Below are 19,432 nucleotides of genomic sequence, written 5' to 3' on the forward strand. Positions count from 1 at the left end.
TCTTCGTAACACAAATTATGATATTTTTGATAAAATCCAGCATTTTTGATAAAATTGCCAGCAAGATTATTAACAATTTCAGATGCCCAGAAAGGTACTACAAACATATTTAAAACCATTCATGTTACTACAGTGGTTAAACCATAATATTATAAAGTGACGAGAATCATTTTTTGCACCAAAAAAACAAAACAAAATAATGACTTTTCAACAATATCTAGTGATGGGCAATTTCAAAACACTGCTTCGAAGCTTTACGAATCTTTTGTTTCGAATCAGTGGTTCGGATTGCGTTATCAACCTGCCAAAGTCACGTGAACTATTGAAATTTCGTATGACGTAACGAAGCCTCGTTTACTGAAATTACGTGACTTTGGCGCTCTGAACCACTGATTCGAAACAAACGATTCGTAAAGCTTCGAAGCAGTGTTTTGAAATCGGCCATCACTAGATATTGTTGAAAAGTCATTATTTTGTTTTTTTGGTCCACAAAAAGTATTCTCGTCGCTTTGTAATATTAAGGTTGAACCACATGTACTGTTTAAAATGTGTCTTTAGTACCTTTCTGGGCATCTGAAAGTGTAAATTATCTTGCTGGCAATGGAGCCATCGGGTTTTATCAAAAATATCTTAATTTGTGTTCTGAAGATTAACGAAGGTCTTACAGGTGTAGAACGATATGAGGGTGAGTGATAAATGACAGAATTTTAATTTTTGGGTGAACTAACCCTTTAATACCAGTCCTGGAGAAGAATAAATATAAAACTATTCGATTACATATTAATTTACTTTTGCATCTCTATTTTCTACCTCAGTGACAGCAGTAAACCATCTACTCACCCTCACCAACCACTTTTTTTTTTTCATCTTCACAACACAAATGAAGATATTTCAATGAAACCTGAGAGATTTCTGTCCCTCTATTTAAAGTCCATTTCACCAAAACTTGCATAAAACTGAATTTGTAAAAAAGGGAAAAAAAGAAAGAAAAAGAAAATCAAGCCCCTACAATGCTTGTTAGGGAAACAGTTGCATGTTTGAAATCATTTCAAGTACTATAGTGCTTCTGAGAAATATAGTCAAGTAACTTCTCAGCACGTCACGATATGGTGCAATAATCTGAGAAAAACATGCTGCAAGTACCAGAGGGCCTGTATATGAAAAGAGCAGAATAGTTTAGAAGAAGAGTCATTAGGCAGAGATGCTCATATTTGATAACTAAAGGCCAAAGGGCTGTATGGTGCAGGTCATAGTATATGTGTATGCATTTGAATCTTTCTTGGCCAAAACTTTACAAAGACAGCAAAACTGTGAGCAAGTGAGAGACAAAAAAACAAAACTTTCTGGTTTCCAGTGTTTTTGCCTGCAGCTTCGATCTTAAACTTTGAACTTCTGGGTCATTCAAGTAACCAGCATCCTTCTGATGATAACGTCTTTGATACCATTCGTCTCTAGATCCAGAATTCTCCTCGGTTAATAAAAGCACTAACAGAACAGACAGATTGAATGGTTACTGACCTTTTTCCAAAGTTGGCTTCCTTTCTACGGCAGTGCAGAGTGACCACTCTGTGTCCCTCACTCCTGACGTCTTGACTAACTGTCCACTGAACCGGGTTGCTGGCCCTCGCCCCCAGAAACGCCACACCATCCTTCAACTTGACCCTGTTGGAAACATCAAAAAGGATCGTACAGTATATGTAATGTATTTTTTTTAAATTAAAGAAAAATTAACGATGATCTATAAACTCTTAAAGGGATAGTTCACCCCAAAATGAAAATTTTGATGTTTATCTGCTTACCCCCAGCGCATCCAACATGTAGGTGACTTTGTTTCCTCAGTAGAACACAAATGATGATTTTTAACTCCAACCGTTGCTGTCTGTCAGTCAAATAATGCTAGTGGATGGGAACTTCTACTATAAGAGTAAATAAAACTTGCACAGACAAATCCAAATTAAACCCTGCGGCTCGTGACGACACATTGATGTCCTAAGACACAAAACGATCGGTTTGTGCGATAAACCGAACAGTATTTATATCATTTTTTAACTCTAACACACCACTATGTCCAACCGCGTGCAGCACTCGTTAGTAAGATCTGATCGCGCTCTGACAGCGGCAGTGATGTCTCGCTCTCATTGAAGTATATGCGCGAGACATCACTGCCGCTGTCAGAGCGCGATCAGACCAAACGAATCGAGTGATGAATGCAGTTGGATATAGTGGTGTATTAGAGTTAAAAAATGATATAAATACTGTTCGGTTTCTCGCACAAACCGATCGTTTCGTGTCTTAGGACATCAATGTGTCGTCACGAGCCGCAGGGTTTAATTTGGACTTGTCTAAGCAAGTTTTATTTACTCTTATAGTAGAAGTTCCCATCCACTAGCATTATTTGACTGACAGACGGCAACGGTTGGAAAAAATCATCATTTGTGTTCTACTGAAGAAACAAAGTCACCTACATCTTGGATACCCTGGGGGTAAGCAGATAAACATCAAATTTTCATTTTTGGGTGAACTATCCCTTTAAATGTATGTTCCATTGTGCAAAATACTTAATACATTTACTTAAAATATATAAAATATAACACATATATACATATATAACACACCTTTTGGAAACAAAAAGTCTTTCCTGTTCTTGAACAGATTGCAGTTGTTTGCCTTATGCATTATACAGACAGGGAGAGACTAATCAACAGCTCATCTAACACATTGTAAGGTACGGATGTGCTTGTATAACCTCAAAATCAGTTTGAGAGTCACAGTGTTCTGTTTTCTTCACATATAATCATAACTGTGAGTGCTACAAAAGATCTCTGTTTGGAATATTTTAAGTCTATTATATGTTATATGAAATATATATTAAGTCTATTAAATTGATTAGCAATGCATAACTACTAAATGGGATTGATAAAGGGATAGTTCACACAAAAAATAAAGTCATTATTTACTCAGTCTCATGGAACACAAAAAGTGAGATTTTCAATAATTTACTTTTCACTCTTTCGCCTGCAATTACAATGGGGGCTGAAGATTTCAAAGTTCAAAAAAGACACAAAAGCATTATATAAGCATCATAATTGCAGTTCATGTGAATTCTGAGCTATATTCAAAATCTTCTGAAGTCATTTGGTAGCTTTGTTTGAGATCAAAATTTCACTGATAATCTTCACCTTCAGTGATCTGTTAACCGCTGCTAATGGGAGTCTCTTGAGAAACTGATCAATCTAAAACATGAACGAATTATTGTGAACCAGATCAGGCAAATTACAGAAAAGATCCAAATTAAAAGACATTTTACATTTATTCATGAATTAGATACAGCATTACAGCATAAAGGCTCCCCTAGGTCCGTTCGTAGCCAACGTAATCTCATGAGAATACGTGTGTATTTTTACGTGAAGTGTTGTATCTACCACACCTACATTAACATACGTTTTCATACACACTGAAACATACAATACTGATGCATTGACCGCAATAAAGCATAAAATATTTACGTATTGACAGCACTTAAACATAAATTATTTACGAATTCAAATGTGAATGTGTTCCCATGTATGAATATTAAAATCGTGGCATTAATGTTTTGATTTGATTGTATTTAATTGTCATATCAACACTTTTCTAGTCGCATTTATTAAATGCAGTTTACTCATCTACTTAAAGGATTAGTTCACTTTCAAATTAAAATTTCCTGATAATTTACTCACCCCCATGTCATCCAAGATGTTCATGTCTTTCTATCTTCAGTCGAAAAGAAATGAATGTTTTTGATGAAAACAAAACATTTTCTATATGGATTTTTCTCCATATAGTGGACTTCAATGGAGCCCAAATGGTTGAAGGTCAAAATTACATTTCACAGCGATCCCAGACGAGAAATAAGTGTCTTAACTAGAGAGACCATTGCTCATTTTCTAAATTTTTTTTTTTTTAATTATATACGTTTTAACCATAAATGCTCATCTTGAACTAGCTCTCTTCTTCTCTATTAGAATTCCAGCAGTGTAGACACTGCTAAGTGTATTACTGCCCTCCACAGGTCAAAGTTTGAACTAAATTGTCATATACAATATTCTAGTGCAAGTATATAACAATTAGTTCAAACTTTGACCTGTGGAGGGCAGTAATACACTTAGTAGTTTCTACACTGCTGGAATTCAAATAGAGAAGAAGAAGAGAGCTAGCTCAAGATGAGCATTTATGGTTAAAACATATATAATTTTTTAATTTTTTTTTTAGAAAATGGATGACATGGGGGTGAGAACATTATCAGGAAATTTTAATTTGAAAGTGAACTAATCCTTTAATATGAAATAATAACATTTCGCTCTGTTTGTGACCTCTGCTGCAGACTCGTTTCGGAGGATCATAATGTTAAACAAGACTGCACTTTAAAACAATAAAATTAATAACATTCCTGTAATCGTTTAACCATTTTGTAATATTTAGTTTGTTTGCCGTGAGATGCAAAAGGCGTTTTCATCTATGCAGCAACTGACAATACAACCATAAGATACACCAAAACACAATATAATTAACAAAAGACACTAATTTTATTCGTTAGCTGTAATCCAAATCTTTAGAATCCATATGTTTGTGAGGAACAGATCCAAATTGAGACATTTATCTATAAAAAAGGTAAAAGGGAAATTATACAGATATTTTTATGACATCAAAAAGGTTTGTAAATATTTTACGTTTTGTAGCTGTAAAAACATAATGCTATGTATAAATGTTGCCAATACGTTCATATTGTATGTTTCAGCATCTATAAAAACGTACAAAAACATACATTTTACAAAATTTTTAATTTGGGGATATAAAAAAAAGGAATCGCGAAACAGCCTAATGTGATTATTAAACGTCAAAGCTTCGATATATATAAACTCAGCAAAAAAAAAAAAGAAAAATCCCATTTTCAGGATACTGTGGAACTGTCCATAAGACACTAACAGTTTACAGGCAGTAGACCATGAAGATCATAGATCCAATAACTTAGGACATTAAAGAGATCATTCTATTACTTTCTACTAACACCAGAAGAAAGATTCCCAGGGTTCCTGATCACCTGTGTGAACATGCCATACATTCAGCCAATCAAAGACAGGATGCCGAAGACAGGCTGTAGTGCAATTCAAAAGCAGAAAATAATGGAATTGATGTTATCGCCAAGACCCAGACCAAATGCAATTAGAAACAGTCATGACGATTGTTTTTCTCCTTCCAAATCTGTTTGTTCTGCTTTTTTCTTTCTTTCTTTCTCTTTCTCTCTCCCACCTTTTTGTCAGCATTTGCATGTAACATAAAATACATAATGGCACATAAAGCCAAGTGTTGTAATAATATACTAACCTGTACACAATTCACGACCCCATGTACTATAGAAGCTCCACTGGTGGCAACAAAATTACATGCATAGAAGACTGCTATGAACACAATTGGAGAATAGTTTGAACAAACACGAGGAAAAAAAAAAACTAATTCCCTCTAGAAAAAAAAACAACATCTTGCTTTCCTTTCAAAGCACACAGCTTTTATAAGCTGGAATCATATTTATCAATCAATTCTTTTTATAAAAGTTTTTCTATATACAGTACCAATCAAGGATTTCTGATAAACACATCTAAATGTGATGTCTTTAGTTTGATATTTAAAGGTCACTCTGTGGCTCCACTGACAGTGACTATATTTTATAAATACACCACTTCTGAAACATTTAAAGGTGCCCTAGAATCTAAAATTGAATTTACCTTGGCATAGTTGAATAACAAGAGTTCAGTACATGGAAAAGACATACATTGAGTTTCAAACTCCATTGCTTCCTCCTTCTTGTGTAAATCTCATTTGTTTAAAAGATCTCCGGAAAAAAAAACTGTTACGTAACAGTCGGGATCGTTAATATGTATGACCCCAATATTTGCATATGCCAGCTCATGTTCAAGGCATTAGACAAGGGCAGGAGGTCTGGATGTGCACAGCTGAATCATCAGACTAGGTAAGCAAGCAAGAACAATAGCGAAAAATGGCAGATGGAGCAATAATAACTGACATGATCCATGATTACATGATATTTTTAGTGATATTTGTAAATTGTCTTTCTAAATGTTTCGTTAGCATGTTGCTAATGTACTGTTAAATGTGGTTAAAGTTACCATCGTTTCTTACTGTATTCACGGAGACAAGAGCCGTCGCTATTTTCATTTTTAAACACTTGCAGTCTGTATAATGCATAAACACAACTTCATTCTTTATAAATCTCTCCAACAGTGTGTAATGTTAGCTTTAGCCACAAAGCACTATCAAACTCATTCAGAATCAAATGTAAACATCCAAATAAATACTATACTCACATGATCCGAAGCATGCATGCAGCATGCATGACGAACATCTTGTAAAGATCCATTTGAGGGTTATATTAGCTGTGTGAACTTTGTTTATGCACTGTTTTATAGTCGAGAGCTCGGGGAACAGGGAGCGCAAGATTTAAAGGGGCCGCAGCCTGAATCGGTGTATAGTTAATGATGCCCCAAAATAGGCAGTTAAAAAAATTAATAAAAAAAAATCGATGGGGTATTTTGAGCTGAAACTTCACAGACACATTCAGGAGACACCTTAGACTTGTGAAAAGAACGTTACAATGAAAGTTACATCTTGTGAAAGAACGTTCTAGGGCACCTTTAATATGTATATCTGTTTGTAATGCTGAACACTGCAAACATAGCTGAACGCAACCTTGAACACTTTACATAGTAGTTCAAAAGACTGAAGCACGTGTACCTTCTATATTCTCAGTTGCATTTCATGGATTTCCTGCTGCTAACATATAATTTGTAACAGAATATTTGTAAATGCTCTTGTGACCCTGGATCATTCAGACCACTTGTACTGTGAAGTGGTTTTATCACTGCAGGTATATTTTGAACATTATGTGGCGATTGTGTCATATCTACTTGCTTAAATACAGAAACACACATATGCATTTATAAAAGCAATGTATAGTTTTTCAAATTAAAAGGCGCATGTCTTGGGCTAAAGGATAAAATCCTGCTTCTCTGGACAGTCTTTTATTTGTTGGGAATTCATTAAGATTCTCTATGAATTGCACATTAGTTAAAACAGCCTTAATCGTTAAAAGATCACAATCTAGATTTAAACACCCACGCAATCTCGTTTCTAAATGACAACAATTCGCCTGTGTCTGTTAAACCTTTGACAAGTACGATCACAACGGACATTCAGATCTACGCTGACGAGAAAGCAGTTGTCATGTATAGGTATGAAACACACAGTATTGTTATTTCTGTGCTGCAAACATTCATATTAAATACTGTAGTAAAACTTACTACAGAAGTATTAAGCAATGAAGATTCTCAATTTATCCAGAATCATGCAGCTCTAATCAGCAGCTTTTATATTCTTGAATTTGCATTAAATGAATTAGCCTCTTTTGCATGATGAGTTAAAGCCTCATAATTTAAGATGCCACTAATGTCAGATTTTATTACTGAAATATAACTTAAACATTCAAAAGTTTAGGTTTAATACATTTTTTTAAAATTTAATTAATACTTTTATTCAGCAATGATGCATTAAATTAATCAAAAGTAACAGTAAAGACATTTATAACGTTATCAAACATTTATATTTCATATAAATGCTGTTCTTTTGAACTTATTCATCAAAGAATCCTGACAAATTAGCACATTTTCCACAACAATATTAAAGTTCAACTGTTTTTAACATTGATAATATGAAATATTTCGTGAGCAGCAAATCAGCATATTAGAATGATTTCTGAAGGATCATGTGACACTAAAGACTAGAGTAATGATGCTGAAAATTCAGCTTTGCCATCACAGGAATAAGTTACAGTTTAAAATATATTAAAATAGAAAATAGGCAAAATTCAAATAAAACACATGCAGCCTTGATGAGCCTTTCTCTGTATAAGCTGTACTAGCATGACTGAAAATGGACCAGGTTGGCTGCCGAACGACCCTTCAAAAAAAGTCCCCTTTCCTTCAAAAGTGAATTCGCCCAATGACTTCATTCATACACTCATCCCGCAGCAGTAAACTAGCGCAGATTCTGTCTGGTTAAACTGAACTGCGGGTGGTTAATGAATAAGATGCAGGTGTTTGTTCTGAAATATAATGCAAAAGAGGCTATTTAGTGAGTTCGCCCCTTTGTGTCCTATCTGATCTGTTCATGTAATACTTGGCATTTACATAACAAAGATGATTTTGTTCTCAGTTTAATTGTTTTTTGATTGATCAAAATGAAAATCCAATATACTCAACACAGAGACACATTCAAAGAGACACAAATCTCTAATAGTTTATCTAAAAACCTACAAAAAGTGCAGTTGCAAGCAGCATGAGAAGGCGTTGAGGGTTAATTAGGGAATGGAAGATTTAAATGAGATTGGTTTGGCTAATATGATTTCTGGAGAGCAATAAAGGCTGCAAAGCAATTTTAAGAGAGATGTTCTTTCCCCTCACATCAGCACATGGGTGCCAGCTCATTAATTCTAAAACAACCTGAGTATCAATTAAAGTAGTATTTACCAATGTGATAGAAGTGTCAGCCCTCGCGAGATGGCTGGAGAGGCAGGGAGCGGAGAGCGAAGGGAGATGGATTGTAATATCAGATAGAGGAGATCTGTCGAAATCCTGACAGTCCGTCAACCCTGTGGCAGTTCTCCAAAATAACATGAGTAAATTCCCCAGATTCTCTGACATTATAAAAGTGAGGGATGCACACGCTCGGACGATTCCGGTATTCGTCACAAATCACATTCCATGACAGTTTTCCGAGCTAGCATTGTGTGTTTCTCCTGTGTACAGACTGCATTCAGCCGGCCTGAACTCTCCCTGCAGATGTCCGTGATCTATATTGACCGGGCTGATTAAATCAACATCGAGTAAGAATTGTTTAAGCGTAATTGTTTTATCTTCCATGTTGTCCACTGAGATCAGGGATGGAATATCTGGTTGTGGAGAGAGAGAGATCAGTATGTAAGGGAGAAATGTACAGTCTGTCACTACAACAAAATAATACCACAAAAGTATCTTTATGAGTGAGTCATTTGAATCATTCAACCGATTTGCTCACAAATGCAGATTCATTCATTAACGAAAAACAGTAAAGGTGTTTTCAAACTTCTTTAAAAGATCCAAACTAAGTGACCAACTTTGAGAGTGAGTCATTGAATAATTCATTCAAACGATTTGTTAAAAAATGCAGATTCATTCAGGAATTAAACAAGTGAATGTCTTCACTGAATAATTCACTTAATTCACTTACTTTTTTCCAAAAACACTGAATCATTCAACACATGAAATGCAACTACAGCGTTGTTCAAAGATGCACAATGGCTCTGATGTGGCTAACCATATTTTTTTCAGTTGTTGGAGCAAAAACAGACAAAGAAATCAGCAAGATTGTGTCTAAAATGCAAATGACTCAATATTAACTTTTTTTTTTTAACGGTTGTATAAATGCAATATAAAATAATTGTGCTGCCTCCTTACTCCAATAACGGTGGCACTTTATTTTACAGTACGTGCACTTACATGAACTTACAATGTACTTACCTAAGAAAGTACTGGGTAATATAAGGTAAGTACATGGGTTAGGGTTAGGTTAAGGGGTAGGTTCAGGGTTAGTACCTAGTTATTACCCAGTTATTGCAATTACTATAATAAGTACACAGTATGTACATGGGGAACAGAACTGTAAAATAAAGTGCTACCCCAATAACTACAAAGTAGTTCTAAATACAAGAGGGTCTTTTGGGAAGCTCTTTGGGTTTTGTTTCCTTCCTTACGTACTTGTTCAATGAAGTGTTGTATATATTGATTCTGATTGCTCCGTTATGGCATTATATGGGCAGATATTAAAGAATTATCACAAATTGCACACAGAATGCACCATGACTTACCAATCAAAATCAAGTATTCCAGAAATGTAATAATTTTCTCAGTATATCAGGATTGAGTTAATCAGTATGTAGTGAGCTTTTTGGCAAAATGCACTATGAAAAGTAGGGGTGCATGATATTTTTCGGACAGATAAATTATCAGGCGATATGGGTGAAAATGACGTCATTTTTATTGCTCTGATAAATAAATGAAATCCGATAACTAGATCCGATTAAGTACTTGCTGGTAAATCAATCAATTAATCTGATTTATCCGAGATTCATCCGCTTTCCGAGTGCAAGTGACTGCAGCTCTAAGACTGTCGCGCTCATTACGTCATCGCCTTTGAACATGTCTTCGTCGGTCTGGAGGTTTTGCTCTGTGGCGGCGGAGGACAATGCCATTGCTATTTGCAAAGCATGTTCAGCAAGGATTCTGAGAGGAGGAAAAAATGTGTCATGTTTTAACACAAATCTTATATCTCACATGAAAGGTCGTCATTGCAGCGAAGCCACATTAAAAGAATATGAAGTAGCCGCGGCAGCAGCTACTAGCGCTAAGCCTAAAACATGGAGCGTCGATGTCCCCATTCAGCAGGCATTTGAAAATTGTAAAAAGTTTTCCAGAGGCAGCAAAAAGGCTAAAGCCATAAACGACAAAGTAATGAAATTTATAGTCCTTGATGACCAACCTTTTCCGTGGTAGAGGCTCCGGGTTTTCGCAAGTTAGTATAAAAACAAAAACATATGACTAATTACCTTCCTCATCCCTCATATTTATGTTAAACTATGTAATTTCAGAGAAATCTGAACTATGCCCTATGCCCTTTTGTTGAGGATGCACTTTATTTTTGTTGAGGATGCACTTTTGTTTTTCATTTTTTTCGAGGTTGACAAATGTCAATGTATTTTATTTATTATGTATTTGAAAAACACGTGACTTAAAGTCTATATCACTTCCTGCACTAAAGGTTGAATATATGCATTTTCTTGTTATGCATGAAATACTTGAAGATAAATTTGTTGTTAAGTGCAGATAAACCATAGTTCTGTCATAGTTCTGTTAAACCCTTTTCTGTTACTAAGTATTGTGGTGCCTTACACAAAACATAAAAACATTTGAAGAGTCAGGACTGATGTTTGCTATTAAAGTTAGGCAAGAGCTACTAAAATATCAGTTTCATCAGTGCATCTTAGATTTTCTATTCTCATGGGAGCAGAAACTGCAGATTATACGAAAATTATGATATAAAAATATGAACTTATTGGTTATCGGTATCTGTATTGGAATCTGCCATGAGAAGGACTTAATTATGGGTTATCGGTATTGGTTAAATTTTTCATATCGTGCATCCCTAATGAAAAGTACACATTCATTACAGTAGGAAGACGGGTGAAAAGAGAGACGATGCCAAACACTGACACAGATTTAACACCTGTGAGTCTTTTCAGCCCCTGAGCTGCATATAAACCCCCTGTGCGTGAGAGGAATCATTTATGATACATTACACAGACACAAACATACGCACACACATTTTTTCCAGGCCAGCACAGATAGCCTGGGGTGACGATTACTCCAACACCATCAAATCGGCATTTAATTGCTATAAAGGGCCATATTAGCAAACATTGTGTTAAGTAGTTCACTAAAGACCTGGAGAGAGAGAGGGAAATAAATGGGGGTGAGGGGAGAGGAAGATGGGATAATTAATCAAATTAAATAGAAATGCTCAAGTGTTATTTGGCAGAAGCTTGCATTGAATCGTATATTGCTTTTTACTTTTTAAAAGCAGGCACTGCACTGTCACTAGGGTTGAGAGCCATTCACAATTGAATTCAAAGAATGGCAATTCAATTCCTGATTTTCAATTCAATTAGAATTAAGGTAACAAGGATATAAAATTATAATTGTAATTTAAATTTAAATCGGTAAATGATTAATGAAATTCATAAATAAGTCTTAAGTGTTAAGTGTTTTAAGAACACATTTAATTTTTCTGTATGAATTACCCATAAACATGTTAGCATACATAACACTGAGGTATTTTCAGAAACATCAGACTGTATAAATAATCACTGTTTGAAATGGCAAATATAGACATTTTAAATTAGAAAAAATATTCCACACACTATTACACCACAACCAGCAGCCTGAACTGTTTATACAAGGCAGGATGGATCCATGTTGTTCACATCAAATTCTGACCCTACTATCTGAATGTCGCAACAGAAATCAAGACCCATCAGACCAGGCAATGTTTTTCCAATTAATTTCTATTTCTATTGTCCAATTTTGGTGAGCTCATGTGAATTGTAGCCTCAGTTTCCTGTTCTTAGCTGACAGGAGAGGCACCCGGTGTGGTCTTCTGCTGCTGTAGCCCATCTGTTTCAAGGTTCGACATGTTGTGCTTTCAGAGATGCTCTTCAGCATACCTCGGTTGTAACGAGTAGTTATTTGAGTTACTGTTGCCATTCTATCAGCTTGAACCAGTCTAACCATTCTCCTCTGAGCTTTGGCATCAACAAGGCAGTTTCACCCACAGAACTGCAGCTCACTGGATATTTTCTCTTTTTCGGATCATTCTCTGTAAACCCTAGAACAAGAGTGTGATCATATAATGTGACGCTAGCCAAATTATGACAGAAAAAAACAGATGCTGCATTAATTGCTCTAAATATTTTTTACATGTTAAGCTGAAAAAAAAATCAAGTGTGTGTGTGTGTGTTTGTAAAGTGAAAACTATGTAATGCGGGATGTCAAAATGTAAATGCATTTTAATTGCTGTTAATTGTTTTGACAGTATCTTCATTTTGAGAAATATATCTAATCAGTTCACAAAAACATTGTAAATGAATAAATAAATGTGTAAATAAATTTAAAAAAAAAAACAGGGATAGTTGTGTGGCTTTGTTGAATATCTTTCAATTGCAGTTCACCAAGTTTGTCCAATTCAAATTCCTGCATATGAATTGAATGTGAACAAATTAAGAATTTTACCCAACTATTGGCTACTAATCTGCTAGAAAACAATCAAATTATTCTAAAAGTTCATCTTTAATGGGTGTGTTTTGCTGAGATGTTAATGACAGAATGTTGAGGACTTATATAATGCACAAGTACATTAACGTGGCTTGCAACAGAGAAGAAAATTAAAAAGAGGCCTACATAAAGACCTCTAGCCTGATGTTAGACAGCGGGTGAATGGACTGACTGAGAGGAAAGGAGGGGAAAGAGGTCTCATCTCAAGCTCCTGTCTAAGACTGACAGACAGGCTCTCGAGTGCTTGCCAGTACCAGTGGGGACTGGCTGGTGTCCCAGTGTGCCAGAGCCAGACCAGGCACACTGTACCAGGCTCTCCCCCGCAGCTACATATGTAACATCAGTTCGAATACAGAGGTTCCTGCCACTCAGCTTTGAGCCATTACCTGCCAGTGAGCCGAACGTACTTTACAAGAAAGGCCAATACTCATTCCCAACAGGTGCTGCAGCCTTAGATCTTCCCGAGCTATGATGAGACATCCGCGCATGTCAAAGGAAGAATGATATCAGAGGAGTAAAATGTCAATCCTTGCATTTGAAAGAGGTTCAGAGTGGTTTAACTGGCTTTTTCCCTACGATGTGTCTGCGGACGTGGTTCATGTCAGTGTTTACAATCCAATAAGAAGACAACAAGCTAAAGACTTAGCTACAGTAACAAGCTAAAGTAAGCTTGTGCTAAAACGAGACAGGAAATGTCAATATTTGGACAGAAAGTTACTACTCGTTCAGTGTAGATCAGTGCGTTACATTTTTGTATCTTTCGACATTTCAAAGGCGCATAACAAAGACAGCATAAGGGGAGGAGAAATTAGGTTTACTAGCTTGAAAAAAACTGTTCTGGTGTGATTTGAGCTGGAAAAACAACATTCATGATAGCAGACTTTATTGCTAATTTAAAATATGTTATTGAAACAAACAGTTTTGTCATTCAAGTCTACAGGAGATGTACTTTTTTTGCCTGTTTCTTACACAGAAAACAGTTGCTCGGGAGCATTACCATTTAAAGAGTCTTTAAATTTACATTTCCGTATCCCATATTTCCATATCCCTTTCTTTCTAAATGAATGCATGACCTTGGTGCTGCTAGCGCAACAGAAACACTTTTACACTTTAGATTTATCTGCACTTCAAAAGACACCTAGCTAAAATAGTAAAACTAATTTACAGTGACAAAATCATGACATATACATGACAGTAACATAAAAAAGCAGTGAATAATGGAAATAAAATTAATTGAGAGAGAAAGAAGGGAAAAAAATGAATGCACCATTTTTAAAACTCTCACAGCCATCTGATTAAACAAAGGGTATCAAATCAGCTCCTGGACAAAGCTGACCTTTAAGAGAGGTATTTGAAAGAGACACCGTCTCACCAGCCTCACTATGATGGAAGCAAGAGCTGGGCTATTTCCCTTAAAGGTGCTAAAGAGGATGTTTTGTTTTATACATTTTTGCAATATTACTTGAAACTGTCTTTACTAACTGATAAAAGACTATTTATTAGGTGCACTGAAAGGAATAATATTAATATACATCATCTGTGCACGAGGTAGGGCCTTAAAAACATCAGCCAATCGTTTACGCGATGATCGCGTAAACGACTGGCCCTCTGGCTTGTCAATCACTGCCATTACATTCCTTGTGAAAGACGTGCGCGGATTGGCATTTTGTATATGTATTGGCAGTGGCAAGACCAAACATATTAGCATTGTCATATCCATTACCATGCCAAACACTCAGCGAGTTGTCATGACAGAAATACATACATACATATATATATATATATATATATATATATATATATATATATATAGATAGATAGATATAGATATCGGTTCGATTTGTAGGGGGGTGGGGGGATTTCCCCCCTTCTGGTCTATGTATCCCTGCCTCTGCTGAATTTTTTAAAACATCGGCAAGTAAAACGCTGCATTTATATAGAACTGTCTCTTTGCGACCACAACAAACGGGACACTTTTCAGACGCGCATTCTAACTTTGCCTCAGCGCCAGGCACAAGTCAAACGAGCACAGAAAAGGTAATGTTAGGTGACGACGAGGGAGCTTCAGATGACCAACAGTGAACTGCTGTCAGATCAGATGTTGTCAGTAAAATGAACATGACTATCCAATCAGTCGTTATACTGTGCTCGCGGCGTGCACTCAAGCACGCGCAAATGAGCCGGCGCGTGCTGCAGACTATTACTTTATTATAGCTTAAATAAAGTGCAAAAGAAACTACGAGCATGCACCATCGTTGTTCTGTTGTAAATTAAGTAAATTGCCAAACATGCGATTAAAGATGCCTCAAAACTGTGCATGCATGTATGTATTTGTTGACATGGTTTTAAAGCTATTGTTATCCAATTTGTTGGCCTTAAAACGTCTTAAAATGCACATTTGTACACCAGAAAAATCTAAATTTTCAAGGGGGAGGATGCCCCCGAACCCCCCCTAGCAAACTACATTTTGTGAACTCTTTAAATATGAACCCCTGTGTGGCCCATTCTATGTAACGAAATATGAGGTAAACGTGTATTTCTCCATATATGTGCACTTCTGGACTAAAGGTTTATATGTGCATGCACAGCTGTGATCAAAAATAAATGGGAGCAAACGCAATTGAATGTAGAGGTTTATGTTTCGTTATTCTATTCAAAAAATCAATTGATTTTGCATGATTTTGCATTCCTATCAGAAATTAAGAATTTTTAGTTTCATTGTAAATAGTGGTGCAAATATTGAAGCTATCTAATAGGCTACCTCAAATCTCAAGGTTAAATCAGAAGATTGTAAAAATGTTTCTGTAACAGCTGCCAAAAATATTACATGCCTCCACTGTGGTTTATGATTTATTTTTAATGGTCAAAAAAAAAAAAAAAAACGTTTCAAAACATCCCCCCCTCTGTTTTTTTCACAAATCGCACCCTGTATATATGTGTATGTATATATATATATATATATATATATATATTTATATATATATATATATTATATTTATATATATATATATTAGAAATAGAGTGAGGAGCCATGCAAAGTTGCTATTTACATGTTTCAAATGTTAAGCCATATTTGAGGTCAGTGGATGATAGGCTAGGGCTGTCAAACGATTAATCGCATACAAAATTTGGATTTCCTGCCCGACATAATGTAATTACCACAAGGACCTGCCGTTAACAACCTGTTTTTTTCTCTTCTGCAACTTACTAGCTAATAAAATTTTGGTCGATTAAGACTCATCTAGTCAACTAACGTTTAGTCGACGTTTAGGGGCAGCCCTACAGCTAAGTCCCCTCTGCTGGCAGATGAACATTGTCTGGGCTGTTCCAGGCCTAAGTGACCTCCTGCACACTTATTATGGCCTAAAATCAAAACCTCGATTAATTGAACATTTTACCTTGATTACGATTACTGAACGATTATTTTGTTTCCATTTTGTTTTTGTTTTTTTGCCCACATAGTTCACTTACAAGGTTTGTACTGTAAATATGCATGACTATTAAAGGTGATCTGACATAGCTTACTTTCAGCAGTTATTTTATCTATGCTTCATAACATTTCTTACAGATTTCTGCTCATTGTAAATCAGATAAAGATAAATTAGCACAGTATCAGTACGTAATGAGAGCGATTGCGTGTGTGAATTAGTCATACTGTCTCTCTATTAATTGTGAAGCTGTGGGTTGTAAATTGTTACTTCAAAAGTAGAAAAATATATGCTATAATAACTATTGAGTTCCTAAGCTACTTTAGTGAAAAATCACAAGACAGCGCTGACAACAGGATTAAAAACCCAAATTAACCAACATGGGAAAATTACGTCAGTTTGAGGTTATGAATTTCAATTTTGATTACTTTTCGATTAATCGTCCAGCCCTATGCACACTATAGCCAAATGGAATTACAGATAGAAGAAATTATGCAAGTCCAGGCAAATGGAAATAAAATGAACAATATCTGACATTTGCCTCTTTGAGATCCAGAAAGTTGGAGGCAATCAGAGCTGTGATAAGTGTACTTGAAGAGATGCAAGGATAAGGAAGCTAATTTAATTAATGAGTCTAGTTCCCCTCTTTTCATTACCACCCTCGTTAAACGTATTGGGGCATGACAACATGGCAAATGGGAAATGAGATTAACGCCGTCAGATTCATAGTCCTCACCAGACTAAGCTAATCTCTATGCGGGCATTTAGTATTTCCTTGTCTTACACTTCACAATCTTGCAAGGAACACACAAATGTAGTCCCTTAGACCCTTACCCCCTTTTCGCTCTCTGTGCTGAAGTAATGAGGCTCTGATTAGCTGGGGTCTCTGCTGGGATAGAGATGAGGCTAATATCTGGACCTGGAGCTCTGCTTCCACACTTCTGTAAAGCTCTGATAGAGACACATGCTGGGCTCAAGCCAAGCACATCCACGTTATCAGCACACGGCCCTCCCTGAATTACAACTAGAAATACTAATTGAGGCTGACTGACATTGTACATCAATAAAAAAGGTCTAAAACAGGACAGAATGAAGAAATGCAATGGGTTCTCATTCACTAATAATTGCATACAAAAGCGGCTACACTACAGATTACACTACATCACAGAGTGCTGTGAATCCATTGATTTCAATGGGCATAATGTTTCAGAAGGATGCACTCCCACTATTTTCAAACTCCTTATGCGTGCAGAAAAGGTTCTTATGCAAATTTCCACAGAAATTCACAACAGGTGTGCATGCACATAAATGACTTCTAACCGTCGTTCTAATATTGAATTCAGATTATTTGAAATGAGGAAGCTCATACCTGCAGATAGTAATTAGCCCAAACCAGTGCGGGAAATTAATTTTGGCCTACCAGCCACAGTGAAGTTGTTCTGCTTGGCTTCCTTTCCTACTTCATTTGAAAAAACTAAAACGCAATAAAAATTATCCAAAGGTAATGTATGAGAACATAACACGAAATGTTGCTTTATTAATAAATTTATAAAAATGATTAGAAATTAGAAAATAGTATTTGTATTTATGCTTAAGAAATATACTTTTTCCATTTATTTCACAATGCAGATGTATTACAACAGGAATATATTACTTTCTTATGGATAAATCTTCATTATTATTGTTATTATTATTATTTTTTATTATTACTGCTATAACATTCAAATTGCTTGGCTTCCTAAAGTCTGCTTAAAAACTCTCTTAGAGTAAAAGCTTCCTAAAAACAACTAAAAAGAGGTTTCACTCCACTTTAAAGTCCAAGTAAAAGTCAATGTGAATGTTTTACTCTGTTCAATTTGCACCAGATGCACCAGATCAATGCATTTAACTTTAAAATACATTTAGCTTTAAAACTTTAAAATCCTGTGGGATAAAAATTGATGCATCTCTTTATGGAAATAAATGTGATGTTAGTAAGAGGTACATCACTTTTTGGTCAAGATCTTGTATTGACAATGCAAGAGGTGAACACTCTGTAAAGTCTACTCCAGCACATCCCAAAGACTTGTGTGAAAATGATTATTCATGCACCCTCCCAATCATTCTTTCACTTCTTTGAGGCTGGAGAATCTTGACATTGTCATCCTGGAATATGGCCATGATATGTGTTCCTACATGGTTGTTTAAGAAAAGCTACACACTCCATCAATTAGGGTTAAAAGAACTGTTCCCAAGCATATAACTTGCTAGAAACATAACAATCACTGCAATAATAATCCAATCATAGACTCGTTTTTAACCATGCAGTGTATATATACTTACATACTTGCGTGCATACATACACACACACACACACTCTTTATATTGCATGCAGGCATGCGTGTATGCATGGTTAGTGAATGAGGCAAGCTTCTCCATTAATCCTTAAGAATGAGGAACAAGGTCCTTTTGAGTATTCAAAGGAGGCTCTTAATTACTGAGCTTAAGCGTATCAAGGGTATGGAGCCTTTGAAGCAGCAAGACGGATGAGTGTACACCTGATCATACTCATGAAGTACAGTCCTTATCAGGCATCATCCCCTGCTTTTTGTCCTAATGCTGTAATGAATGCAGTGCGATACAGCACCCTAATCCACAGGAAATAAGATTTGACCTCATATCGAATCGGTCTTAGGTACATGGCTACAAGAACAGCAGTTTGATAGCTCACATTGCTGGGATTGCCATCCATTATTACCCTGATAATGTCGATACAGATCTAGGGACTTGTACCGGCGGTTCATTTTTGCGGCATCCTCTGGTCATCGTTTGCTAGAAAAGTGGAGATGTCTATAGAATGGAGTGATTGAACAACTCCCTGGTGTGACTGCTATTAGCAACTTCCCTGAGAGAGAAGTGCTGTCACCCGCCTCACCAAGCGCATCTGTGTTTACCATCAGACTAACTCAACCCCGCCATGCCTGGGGAGCCAAGCTAATGGAGCCCATTAATGAGTCTGATGCAGCAAAGCACGCCGCTTCTTCTAATCAA

General features: G+C 36.1%; 1 protein-coding gene across 2 annotated transcripts in view; it reads right to left on the reverse strand.

The window, feature by feature from the left end:
- The window catches only part of si:dkey-112m2.1 (transmembrane protein 132C), a 171,924-nt gene that overhangs the window by 68,904 nt on the left and 83,588 nt on the right, over positions 1–19,432 (reverse strand). For both annotated transcript variants that reach the window (XM_048166255.1, XM_048166256.1), the window contains exon 3: positions 1,519–1,662. In XM_048166255.1, the coding sequence (XP_048022212.1) occupies positions 1,519–1,662 (144 nt within the window). The remainder of the gene's footprint in view (positions 1–1,518; positions 1,663–19,432) is intronic.

This window comes from Megalobrama amblycephala, linkage group LG18 (assembly GCF_018812025.1).
Source record: "Megalobrama amblycephala isolate DHTTF-2021 linkage group LG18, ASM1881202v1, whole genome shotgun sequence".
In the NCBI taxonomy this organism is placed as follows: Eukaryota; Metazoa; Chordata; class Actinopteri; order Cypriniformes; family Xenocyprididae; genus Megalobrama; species Megalobrama amblycephala.